The 25393-nt window shown below is 47.8% G+C and overlaps 1 protein-coding gene across 5 annotated transcripts in view; it reads right to left on the reverse strand.

The window, feature by feature from the left end:
* Positions 1-12524: 12524 nt before the first annotated feature.
* The window catches only part of MYH9 (myosin heavy chain 9), a 238712-nt gene continuing 225843 nt past the window's right edge, over positions 12525-25393 (reverse strand). For all 5 annotated transcript variants that reach the window (XM_078640470.1, XM_078640476.1, XM_078640479.1 and 2 more), the window contains exon 41: positions 12525-13862. In XM_078640470.1, the coding sequence (XP_078496596.1) occupies positions 13754-13862 (109 nt within the window). In that variant the 3' untranslated portion in view covers positions 12525-13753. The remainder of the gene's footprint in view (positions 13863-25393) is intronic.

A 25393-nucleotide genomic window follows, 5' to 3' on the forward strand; every position in this document is an offset into this window, starting at 1 on the left:
CTGCAGTCTCTCGGACCAGGAGGCGTTGTCGGCGACCAGGATGGAGGTGCGAGCTGTCCCACGAAGGTTCTTGCTGTCGACGTCGCTGGACCCAGGATTGGGCAACAAGTCTTGGCAAATGCAAGGCCCACGCGGTGGACCTAAAATGGCATCTTAGCCGGACCAGGAGGGTCCAGGGTACTTCTCCGATGGAGGGAAGCAAGGGCCAGTCTGGAGCAACCAGACTAGCAGCAGTATTGTCGTCGGGCGTCGTTCGGAAGGCCACAAGCCAGCGGGCTAGTAGCCAAACAACGCGGTGAGCAGCAAAAAGCAGAAGGGCCCCACACCGATCGTGGAGATGCTGGGGGGCTGCTCTTCGGTGCTGGAGCTGCTCAGGGTGGGGGCTTCTCGGACCCCAAAGCACTCACCAGGAAATTACTCGGTGGGCTTGCTGTGCAGAAGTCGTGCAGTCTTGGCGATGGCCGGTCCCTCGAGGTCTCGTCGCACCCACGGTTCTCAGGTGGGTAGAGGTCAGAGGTGCCAGGGAAGCCGGGTCTCGTCGAGCTGGGCAGTCGGATTCCGGAGGAAGGACGTGCAGCAGACCGCAGTGTTCTTGGATGGTGCCTGCGGATGCAGGGTGACTACTCCTTAGCCACAAGGGAGAATCTTGAAGAAGAAATCGTGAAGTCCTTTCGTGGAAAGTGGTATCTTGATTCCAAAGATGATCTGATTTGGAAGGGGGCCAGTCCCTACCTTTATCTGGGAAAAGGGGGCTGGCACGCGACTAAGTCCTGCCCTAGGGGTGGGACCAGGAGGGGGGTGGTTACACCCACTTCCTTGGCGGGCTTTTCCCCAGCACAGGGTCTGGAGTGTCCCTGGAACTGGTTCAAGCCAGCCTATGCACAGTGAGCACCGGGGTGCCACTTGCAGTCACCTTCCTCTGAAGCCCTGCCTACCTACAATACACAAAATCCTGTCTGGGACGGTGCTGGCACCGCCCCTGGCAGGAAACCCTTTGTCCTTATCTCCTGCTCTGGGAGGACTCCCAGCAGCAGGAGGGCAGACTTGTGTCTCGGTGGCAGCATCCATTTTGTGGATGCTAAGGCTCTGTCTGACTTTAACCGGGGTTAGGGGTTACATACATGTCGTGTCCCTCTAGAAGGGTGGAATGCGAACCCAGTCGCCAGAATTGGCGAGGGGTTAGTATTCCAATTCGTATGACACCTTACTCGACATGTTTTGATAAAGCGATACCAGAGTTGGCATATAACCGCGAGGATTATAATGCACTTAAGAGTATATGGTATGCGATATCATGGAAACGGCTAAGGGATGGATGCCGAAAGCCGCAGACAGGCTCAGCTCATGCCAGAGCACCATCTCACACGATTCCAAGCACTCTGCCTTCAGGATTGTTAAGGCCTGCCATAGGAGTGACTGATAGGAGATCTGTGTGTCCATTTTAGGGTTAGATATAGGTATACTATATCTAAAGCAAAGGGTGAGTACACCACCTTGCCCCAGCTGTCGTGCAGCCAGTTGTGTCAGTTTAGTTAGTCAGCCCAGGGGTGGCATAATACATGCTTCAGCCCCTGGGAGACCTCTGGGTACACCTCAGCCCTGGGTACAGGGACTTGGAGAGGGCCCAGTGCCAATTCAGTACCCGAGTACAATTTGGATAGAGAGAACAGCTAGGCTGTGGGTCTGATTAGCAGGCCCACAGCCAGGGAAAGTCGTAAACCAGTGCAGCAAAAAGCAAAAATCTGGGTGATCATAGGATTGCAGACCCTACTCTCCTACATGACCCCCCCCCAAACTTTGGGACAATAAACTAACCTTGACCAGGTGAGTCTTCTTGCTCTAAGTGGAAATACCTGGAGAGCCCATCAGCATTGCTGTGATCAGTACCAGGTCTATGCTCCACTGTAAAATCCATCCCCTGTAGGGAAATGGACCACCTAAGCAGTTTGGGGTTTTCACCCTTCATCTGATTTAGCCACAAGAGGGGCTTATGGTCTGTCTGAATGGTGAAGTGAGTGCCAAACAAGTAGGCCCTCAGCTTCTTCAGGGCCCAGACCACAGCAAAGGCCTCCCTCTCAATAGCTGACCAATTTTTCTCTCTGGGTGTCAACCTCCTACTAATGAAAGCAATAGGCTGATCATTACCATCAAAATTCAGTTGAGACAGAACAGCCCCCACACCCAACTCAGAAGCATCTGTTTGGACAATGAATGGCTTGGAGTAATCTGGACTCTTTAGGATAGGTGCTGTGCACATGGCCTGCTTTAGGTCATTGAATGCTTTCTGACAGCTTGCTGTCCACACTCAGAAGCATCTGTTTGGACAATGAATGGCTTGGAGTAATCTGGACTCTTTAGGATAGGTGCTGTGCACATGGCCTGCTTTAGGTCATTGAATGCTTTCTGACAGCTTGCTGTCCACTGAACTTTCTTTGGCATCTTTTTGCTTGTCAGGTCATTAAGAGGGGTCACTATGGACCCATAATTTCTGACAAACTTCCTATAGTACCCAGTCAGGCCCAAGAAAGCTCGAACCTGAGTCTGGGTGATTGGAGGAGTCCAGTCCTTGATGGCCTGTATCTTACTCTCCAGTGGCTGAACCTGGCCTCCACCTACAAGGTGGCCCAGGTATACAACCTGTGTCTGCCCTATCTGGCACTTTGTGGCCTTGATAGTGAGGCCTGCCTTTTGCAGGGCCTCTAACACTTTCCTCAGGTGGACCAGGTGATCCTCCCAGGTGGAGCTAAAGACAGCAATATCGTCTAGATATGCTGCACAGAAGTCATCCAGCCCAGTGAGGACTTGATTCACCAACCTTTGGAAGGTGGCAGGTGCATTTCAGTCCAAAGGGCATTACCACAAATTGATAATGCCCTCCAGGGGTAGAAAATGCTGTCTTGGGTTTGGCCTCCTCAGCTAACCTGATTTGCCAATACCCAGCTGTCAAATCAAATGTACTTAAGAAGTTGGCAGAAGCCAATTTATCTATAAGTTCATCTGCTCTTGGTATTGGGTGGGCATCAGTCTTAGTGACTGCATTGAGGCCTCTGTAGTCTACGCAAAACCTCATCTCTTTCTTACCACCCTGGGTGTGAGGCTTTGGCACTAGAACTACTGGGCTAGCCCAAGGGCTATCTGAGGGCTCAATGACTCCCAGCTCCAACATTTTCTGCACTTCAGTTTTGATGCAGTCTCTAACATGATCAGGCTGTCTGTAGATTTTACTCTTGACAGGCAGACTGTCCCCAGTGTCAACATCATGGGTACACCAATCAGTTTGGCTGGGTGTCAGAGAGAACATATGTCTGAAGGATTGCAGGACTTGCCTGCAATCCTGTTGCTGATGTTCAGTGAGGCTGCCACAAAAGACAACACCATCAACTGATCCATCATCAGGATTCTGAGTGAGCAGGTCTGGGAGAGGGTCACTCTCTTCCTCCTGTCCCTCATCTGTGGCCATGAGCAAGCTCATGTCCTTCCTGTCAACATATGCCTTGAGCCTGTTAACATGGAGCACTCTGAGAGGGCTCCTGGGAGTTCCAAGGTCCACCAAGTAGGTAACCTCTCCCATTTGCTCAATGATGGTGTGGGGCCCAGACCATTTGTCTTTCAGAGCTGCTGGGGCCACTGGCTCCAGCACCCACACCTTCTGTCCTGGCTGGTACACAGTCAGAACAGCCTTTTGGTCATGCCAAGCTTTTTGGAGTTCTTGGCTGGCCTCAAGGTTTTTAGATGCCTTCTCCATATACTCAGCCATCCTGGAGCGGAGACCAAGTACATAGTCCACTATGTTGGTTGCAGGCTTTGAGAGGTCTCTCCCATCCTTCCTTCACCAAACACAGGGGTCCTCTTACAGGATGCCCATACAGAAGCTCAAAAGGGCTGTAGACAACCCCCTTCTGTGGGACCTCTCTGTAAGCAAACAAGAGGCAGGGGATCAGGACATCCCATCTTCTCCTAAGAGTTTCAGGTAGTCCATGAATCATCCCTTTGAGGGTCCTGTTGAATCTCTCAACAAGCCCATTGCATTGTGGGTGGTAGGGTGTGGTGAACTTGTAGTTCACACCACACTCCTTCCACATTGCAGTAAGATATCCTGACATGAAGTTTGTACCTCTGTCAGAAACAACCTCCTTAGGGAAGCCCACTCTGGAGAACACTCCAACTAGGGCCCTTGCCACTACAGGTGCTGTAGTGGTCCTAAGTGGAATAGCTTCAGGGTACCTGGTGGCATGATCCACTACCACCAGTATAAACTTGTGCCCTGATGCTGTCTGGGGTTCCATTGGACCAACAATGTCAATCCCCACTCTTTCAAAGGGAACCCCCACCACAGGTAGTGGTATGAGGGGGGCCTTTGTTGTGCCACCTGACTTACCACTGGCTTGGCAAGTGACACAGGAGCGACAAAACTCCTTGGTATTCTCATTCATATGGGGCCAGTGAAAGTGTGAGACAAGCCTGTCCCAAGTCTTTGTCTGACCTAAGTGACCTGCAAGGGGAATCTCATGGGCCAAGGTGAGAAGGAAACCTCTCAGACAAGGGGATGACCAGCCTCCTGGTTGCACCAGGCTTGGGGTCTCTTGACTCAGAGTACAGGAGTCCATCTTCCCAGTATACCCTGTGGGCACCTGTGGCATTCCCTGCAGCCTCAGCAGCAGCCTGCTGTCTGAGGGGTTCAAGGGAAGGGCAGTCTAACTGTGCCTTCCCCAGGTCTGCTCTGGAGGGTCCCCCTGAGCCCAGAAACTCAACTTGATCAAGTTCAAGCTCTTTAGGCTCAGTTTCCCTCAGTTCTCTCAGATCAGCCTCCTCAGAGACTTGATCCTCAACCTGGGGCAAGGGGGAAGGCAAAGCCTTACCCTTACTGCTCTTCTTCTTGGAAGGTGTCTGGTCCATCATTTCAGGATCCAGCACCTGTTCAGTGGGGCATTTTCTGGCCTGTGACCTAGTCACAGCAAGCACATGTGCTGGCAAGCCTAACATTTCCATGTGAGTCCTCTGCTCCACTTCTGACCATTGTGATGACTCCAAATCATTGCCCAACAAACAATCAACTGGGAGGTCTGAACTGACTACAACTTTCTTTTGTCCCTTCACTCCACCCCAGGAGAAAGCCACAATTGCCACACTATGACTAGTAGTGACATTGCTGGCATTGGTCACCAGGAAATCAGTACCTGGCATGATCTGTCCAGGGTCCACAAAGTTAGGTGTCACCATGGTGACACTGGCACAAGTGTCCCTATAGGCCTGAGCCATTTTGCCATTAATCAAAGGCGTCTGCCTGTATTTGCCCAAAGTATTGGGACTTCTCAGGGGTTATATCCATATCCCCTGTACAGACAAGGACAGCCTGAGTGAGTGTGCCAACTAAGTTGTCAGACCCCTCAGTTCCCAAGGTTAACCCAACTAATGCCTTGGGAGGTACACTACCACTACTGACTGTACTAGGGGGTGCAGTTGCCTTAGGGGCTGTAGTGGCAGGAGTTTGTCCTCCTCTTTTGGTGCACTCACTAAACCAGTGAGATTTACTTTTGCAGTACTGGCACCACCTTTTTGACTGGCCTTCTTGAGTCTTCTTCTTCTGGGAAGCCTGACCCCCACCCTCTTTGGTTTGTTGGGGACCTGGTGAAGACTTCTGGTCATTTTGTTCACTCTTTGCATTACCCTTCTGGTCTGCTTTCTTCTGACCACCCTGGTTCTGGTTCTGCTTGATCCTTGTCCTGACCCATTTGTCTGCATTCTTTCCCAATTCTTGGGGAGAGGTCAGATCTGAATCAACAAGGTGCTGGTGCAACAACTGGTTCTGACAATTGTTTAAAATTTGTTCTCTCATCATACGATTATACAATCCTGTGTAATCTGTAACCTTGCTACCCAGCAACCAGCCCTCCAAAGCCTTAGTGGCACTATCCACAAAGTCAGACCAGTCCTGAGACTGAGTTTTCTGGGTGTCTCTGAACAGCAACCTGTACTGCTCAGTGGTTAAACCAAACCCATCAATCAGTGCATTTTTCAGGACCTGGTAATCATTAGCATCCTCCACTCTTGTAGTGAGGAGCTTATCTCTACCTTTGCCATCAAAGGAGAGCCACAGTATAGCTGCCCACTGACTTCGGGGAATGCACTGCACAGTGCAGGCCCTCTCCAAAGCAGCCATCCATTTCTGGATATCATCCCCTTGCTTAAAGGGGGGCACTATTTTAGTCAGGTGTTTAGTATCTAAACCCTTCTCTCTATCTCTTGGGAGATTGCTGCCACCAGTGGGAGCTAACCCACTCATCTGCTGCTCTCTTGCCAAGGTAAGCTTCTCTTTGGCCAGGGCAATTTCTTCCCTTTCAATCCTCAGAGTAGCCTGTCTCATCCTAGCTTCATGCTCCATTCTCTGAGGGGAAGTCAATCTCCTCTGGGGAGAGTTCCTTCTCCTCTGAGAAGAGGCATTAGAGTGCAGAGATCTATTGGAGTCCCTAGAAAGAGATCTATCTCTCCTAACTCCAAGGTTAGGCCTACTTAGGGTCAGTACTGGGGGTCCCCCAGATCCTAGCCCAAGCAAGTCTAAGTTGGCCCTAGTTAGCCTTCTGACTACCTCAAGACCTTTGTCTACCTCGTCCCCAGAGAGTTCCCCCTGATCCTCCTCCTCAACTGCATTGGCAATGTTGGGGAGGTCTGGATCCCCAGAGGTACCCTCTAAGGCTGGCATATTCCCATCTAGCTGAGAAAGCTTTCTCGCATCATAAGTCTCTAAGAGACCTATTAAAAAGGGAATGGTGGGGTTAGACCCCTGCTTCAGTTTTCTGGAGACACAGATCTGTCTCATCTCCTGGAAACTGAGAGCTGCATATCTTGAAGTGACCTGTGGAGGGTCAACACTGACCAGGGGAGTCTCAGTAGATTCTCCCTGGGTAGACATGCTTTTCTAGTGAGGTGTAAGTGGTGCACTTACCTACACTATATGTTTGCCTACTGATCCCTTGCTAGAGTTGTAGTTTAGGGTGTGCTAGGCCCTAGGAGCTACAACAGCTGGTTCAGTAGAACTCAGAGTATTCTAAGCTAAGTTATATGTACCTTTAGTACTTATGTGATCTTTCACAAGATATTCTTAGGATGTGTGGTAAAACAGCAAGCTCAAATCCCAACCGCTGCTCACCAATGTGAGAAGTTGGCCTGATGTGCAGTGGTCACTATTCTAGTGATCACTATATATCAGTCCAAACAACCCTTATTGATGATTGGTTGTAAGTCAACCTTATAGACCAGCTATCCTAGTAGCATGGATACGAGCAGTCTAAGGCTAAGACTCTAGAGGGCGTGTTAAGCCAGCTGTTTTACCATCACATTACCCCTTGAACACCCAGTGAAAGGACACCACACAAGTGTTATGAAAATAAACAATGTATTTATTAGAATCACAACAACCCTGTACTCTTTATGAGGACAGGGTGCTAAGCACACAACAAAACTTACGAAAATACTTAAGTTAGCACGTTATACACAAATGCCCGAGGGGCACGAAAAACCATATACTCTAACAGTGGAATGCGAATTACTAGCAGGTAAGTAACGATTCTCAGAGGCTTTGGGATCGCTAGGACTGGACTACTGAACCTTTAGATTACTAGCAGGAGGCCTAGGGAACTCGGGTGCAGAGTGTGCACTCTCACGCGGGATGCGGGACAAAGTCTATGGAAGCTAGAATTCACAAAGTTAGTGTTCACGGGCGAACCCGACCTGATAGGGAGAAAACGACAGTGGATCCTGACCCTTGGATAGTGAGGCTATGCTGGGGCACCGAAATGCCGAAGTTACCTAGCCCAGGGGCTGCAGCTGCATAGGTCTGAAAAGACGTCGGGAAACCTCGTGCCGGACCAGGAGCCTGGAAGAAGGAAGTTGCTGGCAGGCGACCAGTGAAGAAAAGTTCGATGGATCCAAGCCTGGATCAAGGAAGAAGAAAACCTGAAAGCAGAGGGGACCAAGTTCTTGAATCACTAGCCAGTGATTAAGTGGGCACCGGGCGAAGTCACCGCAGTCAGGTGAGTGGGCGCTGCTGGGCTCTGCAGTCTCTCGGACCAGGAGGCGTTGTCGGCGACCAGGATGGAGGTGCGAGCTGTCCCACGAAGGTTCTTGCTGTCGACGTCGCTGGACCCAGGATTGGGCAAGTCTTGGCAAATGCAAGGCCCACGCGGTGGACCTAAAATGGCGTCTTAGCCGGACCAGGAGGGTCCAGGGTACTTCTCCGATGGAGGGAAGCAAGGGCCAGTCTGGAGCAACCAGACTAGCAGCAGTATTGTCGTCGGGCGTCGTTCGGAAGGCCACAAGCCAGCGGGCTAGTAGCCAAACAACGCGGTGAGCAGCAAAAAGCAGAAGGGCCCCACGCCGATCGTGGAGATGCTGGGGGGCTGCTCTTCGGTGCTGGAGCTGCTCAGGGTGGGGGCTTCTCGGACCCCAAAGCACTCACCAGGAAATTACTCGGTGGGCTTGCTGTGCAGAAGTCGTGCAGTCTTGGCGATGGCCGGTCCCTCGAGGTCTCGTCGCACCCACGGTTCTCAGCTGTGCAGGTGGGTAGAGGTCAGAGGTGCCAGGGAAGCCGGGTCTCGTCGAGCTGGGCAGTCGGATTCCGGAGGAAGGACGTGCAGCAGACCGCAGTGTTCTTGGATGGTGCCTGCGGATGCAGGGTGACTACTCCTTAGCCACAAGGGAGAATCTTGAAGAAGAAATCGTGAAGTCCTTTCGTGGAAAGTGGTATCTTGATTCCAAAGATGATCTGATTTGGAAGGGGGCCAGTCCCTACCTTTATCTGGGAAAAGGGGGCTGGCACGCGACTAAGTCCTGCCCTAGGGGTGGGACCAGGAGGGGGGTGGTTACACCCACTTCCTTGGCAGGCTTTTCCCCAGCACAGGGTCTGGAGTGTCCCTGGAACTGGTTCAAGCCAGCCTATGCATAGTGAGCACCGGGGTGCCACTTGCAGTCACCTTCCTCTGAAGCCCTGCCTACCTACAATACACAAAATCCTGTCTGGGACGGTGCTGGCACCGCCCCTGGCAGGAAACCCTTTGTCCTTATCTCCTGCTCTGGGAGGACTCCCAGCAGCAGGAGGGCAGACTTGTGTCTCGGTGGCAGCATCCATTTTGTGGATGCTAAGGCTCTGTCTGACTTTAACCGGGGTTAGGGGTTACATACATATCTGTCCCTCTATAAGGGTGGAATGCTAACCCCGTCGCCAGAATTGGCGAGGGGTTAGTATTCCAATTCGTATGACACCTTACTCGACATGTTTTGATAAAGCGATACCAGAGTTGGCATATAACCGCGAGGATTATAATGCACTTAAGAGTATATGGTATGCGATATCATGGAAACGGCTAAGGGATGGATCCCGAAAGCCGCAGACAGGCTCAGCTCATGCCAGAGCACCATCTCACACGATTCCAAGCACTCTGCCTTCAGGATTGTTAAGGCCTGCCATAGGAGTGACTGATAGGAGATCTGTGTGTCCATTTTAGGGTTAGATATAGGTATACTATATCTAAAGCAAAGGGTGAGTACACCACCTTGCCCCAGCTGTCGTGCAGCCAGTTGTGTCAGTTTAGTTAGTCAGCCCAGGGGTGGCATAATACATGCTTCAGCCCCTGGGAGACCTCTGGGTACACCTCAGCCCTGGGTACAGGGACTTGGAGGGCCCAGTGCCAATTCAGTACCTGAGTACAATTTGGATAGAGAGAACAGCTAGGCTGTGGGTCTGATTAGCAGGCCCACAGCCAGGGAAAGTCATAAACCAGTGCAGCAAAAATGTGGGTGATCATAGGATTGCAGACCCTACTCTCCTACAGACGGTCTTTGGCTTCGAAGGTTTTATTGGAACTATGGCCTTCGGGTCGGCGCCCTTCGGCTTGATCACCTTCGGTTCGACAACGTTTGGTCCGAAGACTGTATTGTCGATGAGTTTGGGTTTCGATGGAACCGATGTTGTATGTCGTGTCTCAGAAGGCTCTTTTTGTATGTTCTTAGCCGGGCAGTATGGCGGGGCTATAGAAGCAGTATGTCGATCTTGGCTAAGGCCTGCTGGCAATGACTTGACCTGAGTGATATCGGTGTAGTGTCTATATGGGGCAGTGTACTCACGGTTCTCCAGTCGTCGACAGCTACAATGTCTTGATCGTATTCCTAGAGATAGATAATTTGTTCTTCCTAGTCGAGGTAATATTCGGAGTCGTGCACAGAGTATTGTTCTTAGTCTTGATCAGAGTCTTCGGCGTTACCTAGGTCCGCCTCATCGAAGATCTTCTCGGGGTCTGGTGCAGACCTCTGCATTTCTTGCCTCGCCACCCGTCGATTCTGGATCGTCTTTTTGGAACAGAACTGGGCACAAGCTAGGCAACTATCTTCATTGTGATCCAGAGATAGACATTTGTTGCACACTGGATGCTTATTTGTGTGCGGGAACTTAGAGTTGCACTGCGGGCAGTATTTGAATGGACTTCGTTCCATCGACGGCCGTTCCATCAACGGCCGGTCCACGTGGTGTCGAGAAGGCCGAACGGCCCGATTCGACGACCAGAGTGCAACAAATGTTAAAGAAGTGTACTATCGTCCAAAGGAGGAGTCACCCATCTCGTGACTACAAAGACTTCTTCCAAGAAGACAACATGCAATCTGAGCCCAACACAAGGTGGCGATGTAATGCTACGTGTACAATCTGCTGCTCATACGAATATATATATATATATATATATATATATATATATATATATATATATATATATATTTAACGAAGGTCCAAGATTGATCACCACATACAGCAGAGGAGAGGAAGATCAGGGCTATAGTTAAGAAAATAGTACTGACTGATGTAGTGTTAAGTACAAGATTGCCCACCACACCCATGATTACCTTTAGGAGAGCCAAAAGCATGGGAGCAGTCACACAAAAGCAGCCTCGAAAACAAGACAAAATGTGGCTTCAACCTGCTCAAGGATTCCGCAAATGCTAGAGCTGTAGAGCTTGTAAATTTGCAATCAATTCAACCCACTATTGTACCCCTTTTAGCACTAACGAAATAGCCATTTCAGCAAGTGTCAACTGCAAGACGGCGTTTGCTGTATACGTCCTGACATGCACCTGTGGCCTGAACTACATTGGTAGCACAAAGCTACATGTGCATGTGAGTATTCTGCAGCATCTTCGTGCAATTTTGCACAGCGACCCTGCCTACCCTGTATGTAGCACGTCATTTTAAGAGGATACATAATATTGATGTGACATGTCTTAAATATTTTGTGGTGGGGTCAGTTCGAGTCCCAATGAGGGGGAAATCGTCATCAGTGGAGAAAACTAGAAACAAAAATGATACTGGAATTTGACAGCAAATGGCTAAACGGGCTGAATACAGAGGATATGTACAATTTTCTTTGAAGCTTTTAGTTCCCCGTTGCATTGAGTTGGGCACATTTACTATTCTAACTTAAAACCGCCATTATGTGTGCTCTATGACCTGTATATAGCCCTGTTTACTCCATCTTAGGCATTAGGCCCCATATCAATACAAATACATTTATTTATTTCCTTTCTTTAGGGTAATAAACGAATAACTCAAACGCCTATAAATGAAAACAAGTCATTTTATCACTTTCTTGCACTTTATCCTACGCTGATTTTTTTAAATATTAATATGATTTTAACATTACCCAGAAATGTTTTTTTATTGTTAGTAATATTTATACATTTATCTAATATATACACACACATCATAAACATTTATTCTTTACATCAGTCTAGGACAGATGGAGGAAAACTGAGCAGAGGTCAGGAGATTCCCTAGCACGACATGTGGTAGAAAATCAGAGTGACTAGCATCTCACAGGAGTGTTCTAGAGGGTAGTCCATTCGGATTGGTTTAAGCTTAAAGTTTGGTCTCTTTATAGTTCAATAACCCATCTTATTTTTAGAGGCCTTTTCTAGTCAATATCCATCATTACATTGCTTTACAATTATACCGGGGGAGTTCCTTTGACAACTGGTAATGTTTAAAGCATGTGAATCTATTAAAGTTGGTTATGTGCATTTACAGACTAAACATACACTGGCTCACTGCGAGGAGCGGCATCACAGTGGAAAGGTTGGCCAGGCACTCATAAGAAGACAGAACTGGGTTCAGTTTTGCCTTAAACTGCTGTGTTCGAATAGATGGGATTCTAGCAGCAAGAGCGGAGAGTTTGTTTCTTCCAGAGACAACAGCAAGCTCCCCTTTATTTAATAGCACCTAGAATGAGACAATACTGCATACTCTACTTCCTACCACAGCATCCCCCGCCCATATATACCATCGATTTTCCAGCCCAATCATGTATATTTAAAAAACAAAACTAGCCGTGCTCTGCATTAGTGTGGTATCCTGAAATTCTTTTGAGGAGCTGTAGCGCGTGCTGAACAGCTCCTTTTGTGGATAGTACTAGACTTAACCCAGCTCAGTTTGCCATCCCAACTATTCCAGCCTCCAGTTTTAAACAGATACAAAATGAACACACCAGCATTGTGAAACCTTTATTTGCAATGTTGCATTTGACAGCCTAGTAGTGGTAACATTGCTGCAGTTTAAGGCACTTCGTAGAGGGTAGTACACCAGGGAAATTTCAGTGGAGCTCAAGGCTGGCCAGGGGAGGTTGGGGAAATGGACAACAGAGCTTTACAGATTATCACCCTTGTGCTTAAGTCCATGTATGGCATACACAACTTTACAATTCCAACATACAAATATATATCTACTAGCCAGTGTGCGATGCAGGAAACCTGCCCTCCGGCAGCCATCCCAGAGAAAGGCAGTGACGTATAAGTGCTGTTCGCAGTTTATTTTATTCGAAGAGCCTTACCTAGCTCTGTGAAATATGGCTATGTGTGTACAAGGTGCAGTAAGTGTTATTCACTCTCCAGTTATAAATTTCTTCACAGGCCTAGATATTCCTAAGATAGAATACATGAAACAATTGAACGAAATGACATTGATAATGTAAAAAAAATCTGGCTAAGTTCAGTGTGATATATATATATATATTTATAGTTTTTATTAAATAGATTTTGGTCCTGATACACATCAGATGATTGCTAGATCTGTTTGGTCTTCTCTCCTCTGCTTGCCAACTAACAGATCCACAACAAAAAATACCAGAATACTGCGGATCAAGGATATCGTGGCCTACTCGATCCTTTCAAATCCAGAAAGACAGATGGGCACTACAATGTGGCTAAGCAAGACCCATCCCCTGATCGCAAGTTGTCAGGGCAAGAGCAGTGTCAAGTAAGCAACACAAGTTTGCACTTGCTTATTCTGAGTAAGAGCAGAGGATTCTACATCTCCATATAAGGCAGTAATAGAAGCGGATTCATGATTGCCAAAAGCTGATCTTGAGGTATAGCTTCCTACACTATATATCTCAATAGGAAAAAAACTTTCCTCATCAAAACAGCTCAATTCATTATCAGGTGGCGGTTCTAGGAAAGTGCATACGTATCTGGCGACATGGACGGGTGGAGGATTATCTCCCATTCAGAGGACCAGGGGTAAGGAAAAGCTGTGCCAAAGGGTTTAACCTACTTTGGATAAGAATTAAAGCACAAAGTGACAGCAGATAAGCAAACGGGTAAGAATCCCCAATTCGCATCATTTCAGACTCAGACAATGGCACAGGGTAAGGAGAAGGCATCATGGTTGCTTGAAATCCAGTAGTGGAGTCTGCTATTTAGCAAGAAAGAGAAATGGCTTTCAATCTGCTTTTGCATCTCCAGCATCTGCTCTGTCCAAGTCGTCGTCTGAGCCATCCTCCACACCTTTCCGGCCAGCACGTCGAGGGATGAAAGGCACATCACCACGCCTAGAGTGAAAGATGGAAAAGAAATTTAATAAAAAGGTACACCTTTAAGATAAAAGCGCAGACAGCTTAGAAATATCTTAACACTGAGTACTAGCCCTTTCAGATGCAAAGACAAAAATATAACTGCTGCTGTCAAAAGCAGTTGTGGCCAGTGGCACAGTGAGTGTCCTAGCTTTAAACCTACAGTATGTAACAAAATGGATACCTACCAGTAGGAGCAGTTTTTCTGCTTAAAGAGGTTTCTTGTTTCAGATGCTGTGCATTATTCCTCGATCCAGTGGAACCATAATTCTCTGCAGCTTTCTTTAATTTGAGCCATAACTAGCACCATTTAGTGGTAATCCCTACCTCTGGTGATGGCAGATGTACATCCCAGAAGGTATGCATGGTCTCCATCTTCAGAATATTTTCTCCCCTAAACCACTTATTTCTATAGCTTCCTGCCTTCCCGTTTGAGTATTTTCCTTGATATTAGAACACCTCATTTTTAGGGGTGAAGAACTACTACTTCAGGTATACGTAATAATTTGGTTTTGTCGAGTAAATATTTTCATTAATCACATGCTGTGCATTGCTTTTGTAGCAATAGCTTTCTCTTGGGAGGTTGGGTTGAAGCAATTTAGTGCTAGCAATAACTTCTGTTCCATGTACGCGTTGCTAGTCACGGAAGTGTCCGCGCAATAGTTGCAGTAATAGCATTGAGGCACACTTGTGAATCAATAACTTCCTTAAGAAGGTGGCATTGTCATTTGATAGATCACTGATCTCTCCATTTATTGTTTCATATATCTTAGTGTGGACAATCGGATCTTACAAGCAGCGTGCTTGTAAGATCCATTTGTCCACACAACGATATATGGAACAATAAATGGAGAGATCACATTGAACCAACAAACTACTATGCCACCCTATCAAGGAAGTTATGGATTCACAAGTGCGCGCTTTGGTGCCATTAAACTTGCCCCTGACTGTTTACACATTACAGAAGAACATGCCCTGGGTAGCTGGGCTCTGTCGCCACGTGAGCACCACAATTGAACTACCTAGTTTTCCTTCCTGATAGTTAGCCTTTGTATGTTACATTAGTACACTGATTCTCATTTAACAAACTGGACACTAGATTAATGTGCAGATAATTGGCGTAGCTGTGAGAAAGTGCCATCTTTCTTGCATTGGTATGCCCCCACTTTTTGCTGAACTGCTGATGTGCTTTGAGTGTGCCCTGGGCTCCTGCAAACCAGGTACCCAGGGCCTCTGTTCCTTCCCTAAAGCAGTGTTGAAACAAAACCCAATTGGCATCTCTGGCCACCTATCGGCCCCTAGTAAATGGTACCCTACGTACTCTGGGCATGGTGACCAGAGAAGACCCCCCCCCCCCCCCCCCCTAAGGGCTGCTGCACTTTTTGGGCCACACTTAGAGGCCCTGTACCCTGACACCCACCCACTGCCTTTGCAAGCAGAGTGTCCAAGTACAGAACTAAACAGTCGACGTCGACATGGCACACATCCCTGTGTGCCATGCCCACAAACCCCACTGCCCTGGCATACATCAGTCACCCCTATCTGGATGCCCTATGCCAGTAGTGTGGGCACAGGTGCATGAGCCCTGTGCCCCCACAGTGCCCAGGGCCATTCCTGGGCACTGTAAGTGCAGTGCTACCATTTAAAATTATATGGTGCTGGGAGGTCGTCATTACGAACTCCACAAAACCATGATGGCTTCACTGAAGACTGAGAAGTTTGGTATCAAACTGCTCAGCACATTAAACCTGCACTGATGCCAGTGTGAGGTTTAATGTAAAATGCACCAGAGGGCCCAGAAACCTAACCTACAATCCACGTCTGGACTGAGTGGCTGCCCAAGCTGCCTCACAGCAGATCTGTTGCTGGACCCCTGGGTGGAGAGCCCCTCGCTCTCCTGGGCCTGCAACAATGCACATCCTGGGTGAGGTTCTAGGTCTCCTCCCCCAGGATGGGCAGGGGGGAAACTTCAAAGGCATGCCACCTCGGAGCTTCTCCAGACCATTTGTTGTACCCAGCAACTGGCCCTCACCAGTTCTGACCCCCACTCTGGCGGGAAACCCTACGTCAGGAAGGGGGGTGCCAGCCTGTGCCAACCCCACCCCTTAGGTGGGGGAGGCGAGGTGAAGCACGACCCCGAGCTCCGGCCATCTTGAAGATGGGGAGCCATGCCCAATCACAGCTAGGTTCCTGACCCCCCGACCGGAGAGAAGCAGGCTAGAGGGTGTGCCACCCCAGGAGAAGGACCTATTGGTTCCGGTCCTTGCCCTGCCTGTAACACCCCTAAATTCAGTATTTAGGGGCTCCCTGAAGCTTCCTTCCTCAGAGCCCGATAAGAAAAGACGACCCGCCGTGCAGCTAACAGTATGACACCCACTGACTTGGCCCCAGCCCTACCGGCCTGTCGATCCTGGAATCTGCTCCTGCTTAATACCGGCAACTATTGCGAACAGCAAAGTTGGGACAACCGGAGGACCTGCCTGCCTTGACCCCCTTAAAGACTGGGACTCCCATAAGCAGAGGCTCTGCTTTAACAACCAACCCCTGGTGCCAGCCAGGAAGATCAAGACCTGCCCACTCTGCAACTGCTGAGCCTGGCCTGTGCCCGAGTGATCCAAGGCCACGAGGACGTCCCCCGGGCAACTGGGAGCCGAAGTGCCCAAAGACCCTCCGACTAACCAGACGAAGCCTGCAGCCTCAGAACCAGGGACCTCTCCAACCGAGACCAGCCGAGGGTAAGATTTCCCGACACCCAAAGACACCACTTCACCCGGCGCCCTGAGACTCCCTGTGCCTCCCTATGGGGTACCTACCTCTTCTCCAGGATCCCAACTTACCTCTCGAAGTGGTGGCCACACCTGAAGAATCACCGTCCCAGAGTCTGCAGCCTTTGTTTACTTTTTACCTTTCCCATTGAACAACATTGAGCGCCCAACTGCTCAAAAGCACCTTGCACCAAGCCACAAGAGTGCCTCTGGCAGTGCAACCTTTGCCCTATCCTACTTCCCCATTTGCCCTGAGCAAGTGACCAGGACCCCAGTTCCCACAGCTGCATGGCCTGCTAGCCAGCAGCCACCAACCAAATGCCCCCCGCCCCTCATTGGCTAACATTGGGCCTAACTACCTCTGCACTCGGCTGCCCCTGTGCTGCTGAGGGTGAACCAACTGTACCTACCTGACCCTGGGGGACCCCTGAGTCTATGCCCAGAACCTTAACTTCACCAGCCAAGTACTCACCTGGAAGCCGGTAACTCACTTACCTGCCATTGGATAAAATGGACTGGTTGGACTAGAAAAATCTTTCAAGTGTGAAGTTTTGAAAACAAAATATTCCTATAAAATCAGCAGAGTAATTAATTCCGAAGTACTCAGTGAAGCCAGTCCTGTACCTTGTAGCCCAGTATTGAACCACAAAAGTAATCCGAACCGGGTTTACCATTAAACTGTATTTTCTCCATAGGAATCCAGTCTACTTTTCTATGAAATTTCTTCATGGTCTACTTTTGAAAACTTGAATTATTCTTTAAAATTCGCACATACTACTGAAACGTAATTACTCACCTGTCTTAAGCAGAGAGCCCAGTGCTGGACCTTTGAGCCCTATACTGGATTACAAAAGTAACGAGAACATACTTTACCTGTAACCTGAATTTTCTCCCATTGGATAACATTGCCAGATTTTCCCTGAAAAGTTTAAGTGTGAACTTTTGAAATACCTTTTTATTCCTTAAAAATCATTGCAATTACCAAAACGTTTTTACGTAACTGTTTCCAGCTCAGACCCCAGGACTGAATCTAGGATCCAGTCTTGGACTTGCACAATTACAGTTGATTACTTTGCAGATAACTTTTGTAAGAAAACCCCATTGAGCTCAAAGCTAAATTGTGTGTAGAACGGTGTTGCCTACTGCAACCCCTGTACCTATTGTGTTAACAAAGTCATTGGCTTTCTGCAAAGCAATAACCTGAGATTACTCATCACTGAGAAGGAAAATGCTATTTACCAGTATGCATCTGTTCTTGGCATGTAGAGCTGCAGAGTTATACACTGTGCATAGATGGCCACCTAGTGTTGGGCCCGGATGTTTGCAGTTTGTTTTTGTTGTAGAAAAGACATTGGAAGTCACGGGATAGGCGACTCCTCCTTTGGATGATACTGCGCATAGGCATCGGCTCCATCCCCAGATTGTTTGCCATTAGGGAAGTAATGGAGCTGTACAAGTAGTGATGTCCATGTGGTTTGTATCTAATTAAGATAATACTGGAACAGATAAAGGTAGCTGGGGAGGCGGGTGGGCGTGTGCAACTCTGCAGCTCTACATGCCAAGAACAGATGCATACTGGTAAGCAGCATTTTCCGTTCGAGGCACATGAGCTGCAGATTACACACTGCATAGATTGTATAGCAGTATCCACCTTAGTGGCGACCACCCGCATCTGTTGCAGTTGTTTGAAATAGAGTTTAGTACAGCCTGGCCCACAGTGGCTTGTTGCTTAGTTTGCACATCTAATAGTGTTTTGTGAATGTGTACGAAGTAGACCATGTAGCTGCTTTGCATATGTCATCTAAGGGAATGTTCCCTAAGAATGCCGTAGAAGTAGCTAACTTTCTTGTAGGATGGGCTTTTGGAGGAATTGTTAACGTACGCTTGGCTTTCTGGTAACAGATTTGTATGCATTTGACAATCCACCTAGCAATTCCAGATGATTTTGATATGGGATTGCCTTTATGTGGTGGTGAGAAGGACACAAAAAGCTGTTTTGCGAAAACGTTGTGTTCTTTCTACGTAATAAAGTAGCACTCTTAACATCTAAAGTGTGTAGAGCTCTTTCAGCAACTGTGTGGCTGCGAGAAGAATACAGGCAGGTCCACAGATTGATTTAGATGAAATGGTGAAATTAGTTTTGGAAGGATTTTAGGATTAGTACGAAGAACCACTTTGTTATGATGCATTTGCAGGAAAGGTTCCTGAATGGTAAATGCTTGCAGTTTGCTTACTCTAAGAGAAGTAATGGCTACTAGGAAAGCTACTTTCCAAGTTAGAAATTGCAATTCACATTTGTGTAAAGGTTCAAAGGGAGGCCGCATGAGACATGTGAGAACGAGGTTTAAGTTCCACACTGGTGAAGGTGGTGTTCTGGGAGGGATTATCCTTTTCAGCCCTTCCATGAAAGCTTTTATAGCTGGTACTCTAAAAAGAGATAGATTTCTATTTTGTAAGTATGCTGCTATTGCAGCAAGGTGTAATCTGATAGACGTGTATGCTAAATTACACTTTTGAAGGTGTAGGAGGTATCCTATGATGTGTTGAATAGACACATCCAGGGGGTTTATGTGATTGTTTTGACAGTATATCACAAACCTTTTCCACTTAGCAGCATAACATTCTCTGTTAGTGGGACATCTAGCATCTTTGATGACGTTCATACATTGAGGAAGGTTAAGGTAACCAAACTCTGACTTCAGGAGCCCCATCAGTAGGCTGAGCTGGGTCCGGGTGTCTGTTCTCTCCATGGTTCTGTGTTAATAGGCGTGGAGATGGGCTTAGTTTTTGGTGTGGCACCACAGATAGTTGCAGCAGTGTGGTGTATCACGGCTGTCTGGCCCAAGTTGGAGCAACTAGAACGAGTGTTAGGGAATGTTGCTGTGGTTTGCGTACCACTAATGGAAGTAGTGGGAGAGGAGGAAAAGCGTATGCAAATTGTCCTGACTAGTTAATCCATATCGCATTGCCTTTGAACAATGGGTGTGGGTATCTGGCGGAGAAGTTTGGGCATTTTGCATTTTCGTGGATGGCAAAGTCAGAGTTTGTCCCCACGTTTAGAAAAACGGTTGAAGAACTTGCGAATGAAGTTCCCACTCGTGGATCTGCTGTGTCGGTCGACTTAGCCCAAAATGTCCCAGGAGTACAAAACACCATGGCAGATCTAAGAGGAAGATCTTTAGAGGTATAGCCCATCTCCATATCTGCTGTGCTAACAGAGCTGCAGAGAGTGTGTCCCGCCTTGTTTGTTTATGTAGTACATTGCGGTCATTGTCTGTGCGGACCAAGACAGCTTTGCCTGACACTTGACTTTGAAATGCCTTTAGGCTAGAAACACAGCTAGCAACTCTAAGTGGTTGATGAGGTTTAGCTTTTGTTGTGGTGTCCACCTGCCTTGCATGGTGTGATGCAGGAGGTGAGCTCCCCAGCCGGAGAGCGACGCGTCCGCTGTCATGATTTGGGGAACTGGCTCTAGGAACGGTCGGCCCTTTGAAAGTTTTTGTGTTCCACCATTGCAGAGAGCGATGAGTCCCACTGTCTACCAACACTAGGTCTGTTAATTGACCATGAGCCTGGTTCCACGGTCATGCTAGGCACTCTTGAAGTGGACGCATTTGCAGTCTTGCGTGAGGTACTATAAATATGCAAGATGCCATCATTCCTATGAGTTGCATGAACACTCGAGCTGGAAGCTAGTGTTGTGTTTTTTAATTTTGTTAGGAGCGTTTGTACACTTGTTATCCTGGCTGGAGAGGGATAAGCTAGTGTTAATTGGGCGTTTATTGTAGCACCGAGGTATTGCGAGGGTAGCAGATGTGACTTGGTGTGATTTACTGTGAATCCCAAGTTGTGGAGTAGTATAATTGTGGCGTGAGTGTTGTACACACTGGCCGTATGAGCTTGCTTTTATGAGCCAGTCGTCCAGATATGGGAAGACATGAATCTGCTATCTTCGTAAGTGTACTGCTACGACTGCTAGGCATTTGGTAAACACTGTTGGTGCTGTTGAGACTCCGAATGGGAGCACTTTGGTAGTGCTGCCCGTCTAGCACAATTCTGAGATATTTTCTGTGCGCTGTGTGGATGGGAATGTGGAAGTAGGTGTCCTTGAGATCTAGAGTGACAAGGAAGTCGTTTTGTAAGAGGAGCGGAAGGACTTGAAGTGTGACCATATGAAAGTGGTCTGACTGTATGTAAATGTTTAGAGGTCTGAGGTCTAGAATAGGTCTCAGAGATCCATCCTTTGGAATTAAGAAATATAGGGAGTATACTCACTTGTTGTGCTGATGCTTTGGAACTATTTCTATTGCATTTTTCTGCAGGAGAGATACCACTTCCTGTCTGAGCAGTTTCAAATGTTCTTGTGACATTGGATGCTGTCTGGGCGGTATGTTTGGGGGCGTGGATGTTCGTTCTAAACAGTAACCTGATTGGATTATTTGAAGCACCCACCTGTCTGATGTGATGTTTTCCCAGGCTGGCAGATATTGCTGTAGTCTTCCCCCGAGTGGAATGGGGCGGGGAGAGGAGAGTCATTGGGCAGGGGTGGAGGCAGAGCAGGAATTGTTGGACTTGCATCTGCCCTGGTTACCTCTGTAACCACCCCTTTGGTAGCCCTTACATGTAGATTGTGTGGGGGCTTTGTAGGAGGTAGCGGGTGTGTCTGAAGCATTTCCTCTGTTACCTCTATAGGATGAGCGTCGTCATGAACGTCTGGGAGCCTGCAACTGCAAGGCTCCCATAGATTTTGCTGTGCCTGTATCCTTCATTTTTTCAAGGGATATGTCTACGTTGGGTCTGAATAAGTGTTGCTCAAAGGGTTGATTGAGTATAGCACTCACACATGGACTTCAGGTTTAAAACCTGATATGCGTAGCCACACATGTCTACGCAGCAAAACACTTGTGTTAACTGCTCTGGAGGCAGTGTCTGCTGCGTCAAGTGCACAACGAATTGAGGTGTTGGTAATATTTTTCCCTTCTTGGATAAGCTCCTTCGCTCTTTGTACTTATCCGGGAGGTGCTGCATCAGTGACTAGTACTTATCCGGGAGGTGCTGCATCAGTGACTCTAGTACATCATAGTGTGCTCTGTCTTAACGTGCCAATAATGTTTGCTGCTTGGGAGGCAGTTCTTTCCTGACGCATCAAGTAGTTTAGACTGTCAGGTGGGGGAGCCTCACCTGACGTTTGTGAGTATTGCCATTTAGCGTGCGTTTGAAACTACAAGCGAGTCTAGGGGAACTGGGCCTTTAATATAAGCTGGATCTGAAGGTGCAGCTTTATATTTCTCTATTCGTGGGTTAATGACCAGAGTTCTAACTGGGTCTTTGAAAACCTCAGGGACGTGTTTAATAACTCCTTTGAGCATGGGTAAAATGGATTAGGATTTTGTGCATTGTCAAATGTATCTAGTAGGAAGTCTTCCTCTACTGAGTCTGTATGCATATCCACCCCATGATATTGCGCAGCTCTGTGTACCAACTGATTAAAGCCCATAGTGTCTTCTGGCGGGGGAAGGCCTAGAGGGGTATATGTCATCTTGAGGGACATTTGGAACGTCAGGCGTGTTATAATCGTTCAATGGGTCAGGTGAGCCTGGTGGAATAGATGGATCATCTGCGTTACCCCCTATGTCAGAGCTATCATCCCCATTATCATGTATGATAGTGTGTAGGGGAATGTTGTGGCAGGGGAACAGGTGGTGATGGCATAGGTGAAGGGGAAGGCAATCTTAACAGGGAAGTAGCTATGTCCTTCTATGGAGGAGGGGCTGGTGCTTCTATTGGTCGTTTCTTTGAACTTAAAGTTAGTCGACCAGTAGTTGGATCTTTCACCAAAGTCTGGGTGAAATAAGTACTCTGCAAAAGCGTGATCTTCCGGTGTGGAGCAAGGTTGTCACCGAAGTTGCTTCTTATGGTTTTTTGGTACTGTCTTTTACAGGAGAAGCTGGGATCTTTTTCGGCTCGGACGATTTTTTCGGCGCCGATGAAGGTTTCGGATCGGGTTGTTTCTTTGTATCCGAAGCTTTGCTTGGCTTCAGTGCAGAGGTAGGAACTGCCTGTTTCGGTGCTGATGTTTTGATGTGGGTGTGGCAACCGATGGTGTCTTTTTCGGTGCCGGTAGGTATGCGTCGGCACTGTGTGGAGGTAGACTCGAGCCAGAGTCACCTGAAGGCTTTGTTAGCTTCTTAGCCAGGCCCAAAGGTGGGTCATTACAAGCAGTGTCTAGGTGTGTACCCGAGCCAGAGGGAGAGGGTGTGACCGGAGCCTTTTTGGGGTCTGTCGAGGAAGGGTCAGGGTCGACGGTCTTACGACCCGCTGCACTGGAGTGACTTCCTCGACATCAGAATCTTCTGCCTCGGAGTTGCTGTCGACGCCATGTTCTGGGACGTCGATGCCTTCCTCTAAGATGTCATCTGGAATCGGAGCTGAAGATATTTGAGCCATTGTTCTGAGCTCTTCGGTCCCAGATAGTCTTCTTGGAGAAGGAGGCACAAGCAGAACAGTCTGACCTCGTGCTCTGGGGAGAGGCAAAGGTTACAAACCTCATGTAGGTCGGTGTGGGGAAACTTCTACCCACATTGAGGATACTTTTTAAATGGCGTCCTTTACATGAGCTTGAGTCGAGGCCTAGTTGGGCCCGAAGGCCTTAGACTATTACCAGATTCGAAATCCTGGATGTTGATGGAGTAGCGTCGACTGGAAACTTGTTCTGAACTGAATTCTCGAAGCCGACTAGGATTGCGTGCCGACGGAAATCGGTTCCAACACTAAGCGCTGGAAACACATCCGAGCCTGGTGGTGGAAAAAACCAATCTGGGGATGGAGCCGATGCCCATGAGCAGTATCATCCAAAGGATGAGTCGCCTATCCCATGACTTCCAAAGGCTTTTCTACAACAAACTGCAAACACCCAGGACCAACACTAGGTGGCCATTTATGCACAGTGAGTAATCTGCAGCTCCTATGCCTCGAACAAGTTTATTTTGATACCTGTTGGTTCTAAAAATAAAGCAACTATCTTTTGATAAAAAAACAATTGGCCTAGAGCTCAGTCCTAGAGTGTGTGAAACCTTTTGCTGACTGTACAACAAATGCTTTACACTGTCCTCTGGTACTGCCTTACTGCTCGACCAAGCTACCACTTTGAGTGTAAGGTCAGCCAAGACTTTAACCTCTGGGGTATGTGGCCTCTATACACACTGCACCTTACTTTGGTCCAGTACATATAGAGCCACTCACAATACCCACCACGATTGTGTATTGTCCACACAGCAGTGTTTGCCTAAGCTATGTATTGATATCCATGTAACTACCATACGTACATTAATGGATACGTTCTATAAAAAGCCAAGGATTGCCTTTTCTTCTGGGGGTGGGTTCTTATGCTCTTCTCTAAACTATTCTTACTTTTTGGGACCGTGTCAGATTGTCTGTACTATCTACAGTACAATGGTCTCCTTGGACAAGGGCAAAGCCTCAGTTTAATTATCCAAAGCAAACAAAGAACTCTTTTCTGTGCAGTTTTTCTGTATGCAGTAAATGACTGCCTTGAGTACATTTAAGGTGTGCAACCCTCAGGTTGTTCTCAGCTGCTGGAAGAAACCTGGCAGCTGAATACTCTGATTAACATGGAAGTGAGATAACCTTAGGAAGGACCTGTGGATTAGTTCTCATAACTTCCCTTGTATATCCGCAAGTATTACTGTGTTAAGTGCTTGCAGCTTACCCACCATGCATAGCGATGTGAAAGCTACCACAAAAGCATCTGAGTTCTGCCTTATGCATAGGTTCCTTTATTAGCCATTTCAGTACCATGTTCAAGTTCCATAGTGTGAGAAAGTGCCACCTTTCTTGCATGGGATGCCCCTACTTTTTGCTCAAGTGCTTTGACTGAGTGTGCCCTGTGCTCCTGCCAACCAGGTGCCCAGGGCCTGTGCTCCTACCCTAAAACTGTTGAAACAAACCCAATTGGCATCTCTAGCCACCTGTCAGCCCCTAGTAAATGATATCCTAGGTACCCAGGGCATGGTGACCAGAGAAGACCCCTAAGGGCTGCAGCACTTATTGTGCCACCCTTAGGGGCCCTGTACCCAGATACCCACACTGCCTTTGCAGGCTGTGTATAAGTAGAGAACTAAACAAAGTGTAGATATGGCACATCCCTGTGTGCCATGCCCACAAGCTCACTGCCCTGACATCCATCAGTCACTCCTCTAGCTGGGTTCCCTGTGCCAGTGGTGTGGGCACAGATGCATGAGCCCTGTGCCCCTATGTGAGAAAGTGGTTAAAGGCGGGACTGACCTAACTCAAAAGTGGTAGCTTGGTCGAGCAGTAAGGCAGTACCAGAGAACAGTGTAAAGCATTTGTTGAACACTCAGTCAGCAAAAGGTTTCACAAACTCAAGGACTGAAATCCAGGCCAATTGTTTTTATATCAACAGATAGTGGTTTTATTTTTAGAACCAACAGGTATAAAAATATACTTCTCGATATGAGTACTCATGTAATTAATTTGCAAAGAGGCAATAAACTTTGTGAACACAATGGATACAGGAGTTGCAGTAGGCAACACAATTCTAGACACTATAGCATTGAGCTCAATGGGTTATCATATATGTACAGTTGAATACTTTGAAGATTACTTTGTTAGTTCCAGGACTGGATCCTAGGTTCAGTCCTGGAGTCTAAGCTGAAACCAATTTAGTAAAATCGTTTTAGTTATGGTAGTGATTTTTCAGGAATA

This window comes from Lissotriton helveticus, chromosome 1_1, assembly GCF_964261635.1.
Source record: "Lissotriton helveticus chromosome 1_1, aLisHel1.1, whole genome shotgun sequence".
In the NCBI taxonomy this organism is placed as follows: Eukaryota; Metazoa; Chordata; class Amphibia; order Caudata; family Salamandridae; genus Lissotriton; species Lissotriton helveticus.